At 62.0% G+C, this 2,510-nt stretch overlaps 1 protein-coding gene across 1 annotated transcript in view; it reads right to left on the bottom strand.

The window, feature by feature from the left end:
* The window catches only part of Iba57 (IBA57, iron-sulfur cluster assembly), a 6,054-nt gene extending 4,028 nt beyond the window's left edge, over window positions 1-2,026 (bottom strand). Inside the window, exons 1-4 of the mRNA XM_004647532.2 lie at window positions 1,605-2,026; window positions 1,391-1,544; window positions 1,186-1,313; window positions 900-1,006 (exon numbers count right to left, since the gene is read on the bottom strand). Of these exons, the coding sequence (XP_004647589.1) occupies window positions 900-1,006; window positions 1,186-1,313; window positions 1,391-1,544; window positions 1,605-1,949 (734 nt within the window). The 5' untranslated portion in view covers window positions 1,950-2,026. The remainder of the gene's footprint in view (window positions 1-899; window positions 1,007-1,185; window positions 1,314-1,390; window positions 1,545-1,604) is intronic.
* Window positions 2,027-2,510: the final 484 nt, after the last annotated feature.

Here is a 2,510-nt window from a genome sequence, read left to right as displayed (position 1 = left end):
AATATATGCAGTGTATTATTTGTTGAAACTGTACTTCCGATGTGATTTGAAACTGTCTCATTGCTGTTTATCAATAAAATTTTGAAGAAAAAAAAAAAGAATCCCTACCACAATGAAACACCTAGCCAACTGCCGCTCAGCTATACTGTTACAGAATAACGGCAAGAAGTCCATGCTCATTCAGCAAAGACACATTATCTTTTCACATATTCCCAATCAGGGGTGACTGAGCACAAGGCTACAGAAGGCTGGGATGCAACACACACTAAACAGTCGCTGTATTCTTCCCAGAGCCCAGTGGCCCCACCTGGAGCAAAGCCCAACAGTGGTCCTGGGAAAAGTAGCTGTGTCTGGATGTCCCCTAAAGCCTCATGCAGTCACGGGGTTAGGCTTTAGAGGTGGCTGAATCTAGAGTGTGATGCTAGTTCACTGATTGTTTGGCATACCCACCCAAATCCCAGCAGCACAGATAGACTATAAAAGGGTCACAAAGACGCTGTTATGGTCATTGTAGATTTTGTGGTCTTCTGCCTGCTATGAGCTGTTCTCCTCTGCAAAACCACCTTGCCATGGAGCCAGCTGACTAGGGACTGAAACTTCTATATGCTGTGAGCCAAATAAACCTACCCCCTTGAACACTGGATGTTTGGGTTTTTTGTCTCAGCAACACGAAAAAAGTAACTAAGGCTGACAGTAGCGCCTGAGTCTGAACATACCAGTGGGCGGCACCCAGGCATGCTCACACCCCGTGAGGCAAGGGGGCACCGCAGCCAGGGGTCGATCCAACCCAGCCCCAGCCTGAGCACTGCTCCCAACTACACGGAGCCTGCACTCCGGGGCTGCCTGCCCCACGAAATCTGAGGCAGCCTCTTCCTACCTGGGCTTCAAGGAGACCCCACCCCATGGGGGATCCAGGGAGGTGGAGGAGCACGAAGACCAGGCAGGCAGGGCCCGAGGTCCACACATCCTGCCATGGACTCTGCGAGGACACCAGGAGGTGCCGAGGCTGCCGAAGGGCGGAGAAGATTTAAAGGGTTTGTCATCCTCCACTTGGCACAACAGTACCAGGAAGGCGGCTGGGCTGCCCGGCACCCACCACCCCTGCCCCTCCAGAGGCCACTGGTGCCCCATCCTCAGGACAGGCACATCGAGTGAGGCACATCAGAGTGCCCTCCTGAGGCCCACCCGCGGGAGGGGTGGGGGGCCGCGGCAGCCGCGTCCACTACCCCCCGCCGCAGCAAGGAGACGCAGCCGTGACAGCACAGCACAGGCCGCTTCGGACTCCGTCAGGTCGTCCTGACAGGTCTCGTCACCTTGGGAGACCAGACCCACTGAAGCCAACAGACCAGAACAAAGCGCCGCAGCCCCCGACGCAGCGACCGTACCACACCGAGGCGGTGGGGTTCAGCCTCGCGAGGAGACAGGGAGGCGCGCGCCGAGGGGGGCGACAGGAGGGCCGAGCCTGCGAAGAGCGCCTCCTGAGCCAGGCGCGGCACGCTGCGCGCAGTCCCTAGCCGGCCCCCGCCCCCGCCACCAGACGCCCTCTACGCGGGGAGGGCCGGCGGCCTCCCGCACGCTCCCGCCCCGCCCCGCCCCGCCCGCACCAACCGGTATAGGATGACGTCGTACAGCGTGCGCCCCTGCACGCTCAGAAGGTGTGCGTAGGCCGCGCGCGCGGGGGGCTGGGCCGCGCCGGCAGCGGGCCGCAGAGGCGGCAGCTCATTGGTCAGCAGCCCCAGCAGGAAAGGCGTGACATCTGGGCCGCGCACGCGCAACAGGGCGCGCTCGCGGAGCGGGAAGCAGGTCCAGGCTGCGGTGTCGGCGGAGGCGCTTCCGGGCCCTCCGGAGCCGTGGGCCGGGTAGTGCCTCAGAGCGACGTGAAGCTGCCAGCGCCAGGCCCGGCCAGCGCGCCCCACAGACGCGCCTCGGAGCAACGCCGTGGCCGCCATCTTGCGCTCCTGTGAGACGACGGTGCGTGGGCGCCACAGCGTCTCCTCGCGGCGGCCGCCGGCATACAGAAGCGGGCGGAGCGTGCGTGAGGGGCGGCCCCGGGCGGCCCCGGGCGGGCGGGGCGGGGCCAGATGTCTCCAGCCCTTCTCCCTGTTCTCTCCCGCGGTGAAAAGGCTGCCAGCGCGGCCCTGAGCCCCACGCGATGGGTGGGTTTTTATTTTGTTTTTGTTTTTGCGGTACCGAGGATTGAACTCAGGACTTGCGCTTGCCAGGCACGCGCTTATTCTACTGAGCTATCTCCCCGGCCCCTGGTGGGTTTTAAGATGATGCTAAAAAAGCCTTTTTTGAGGGCCCTGGAGGTGGGCATAAGAGAAATGGGCCCATCTCCAGACAGTGCATACAGTGGGAACCCCTGGCCCAGGAGCAGGTGCAGTCAGTGGGTGAAAATGAAGGGGTTCGGGTGGATCCGTGCTGGAGGCGCTCGGTGGCGGGACACCAGCTGGAGTGGCTTGAGGAGCCGGTGGATGGCGCAGGAGGCAGTGGGGCATCCTGACAACGCC

Source organism: Octodon degus, unplaced genomic scaffold (genome assembly GCF_000260255.1).
Source record: "Octodon degus isolate 3935 unplaced genomic scaffold, OctDeg1.0 scaffold00310, whole genome shotgun sequence".
NCBI lineage: Eukaryota > Metazoa > Chordata > Mammalia > Rodentia > Octodontidae > Octodon > Octodon degus.
This window is presented reverse-complemented; position numbering and strand designations above follow the sequence as displayed.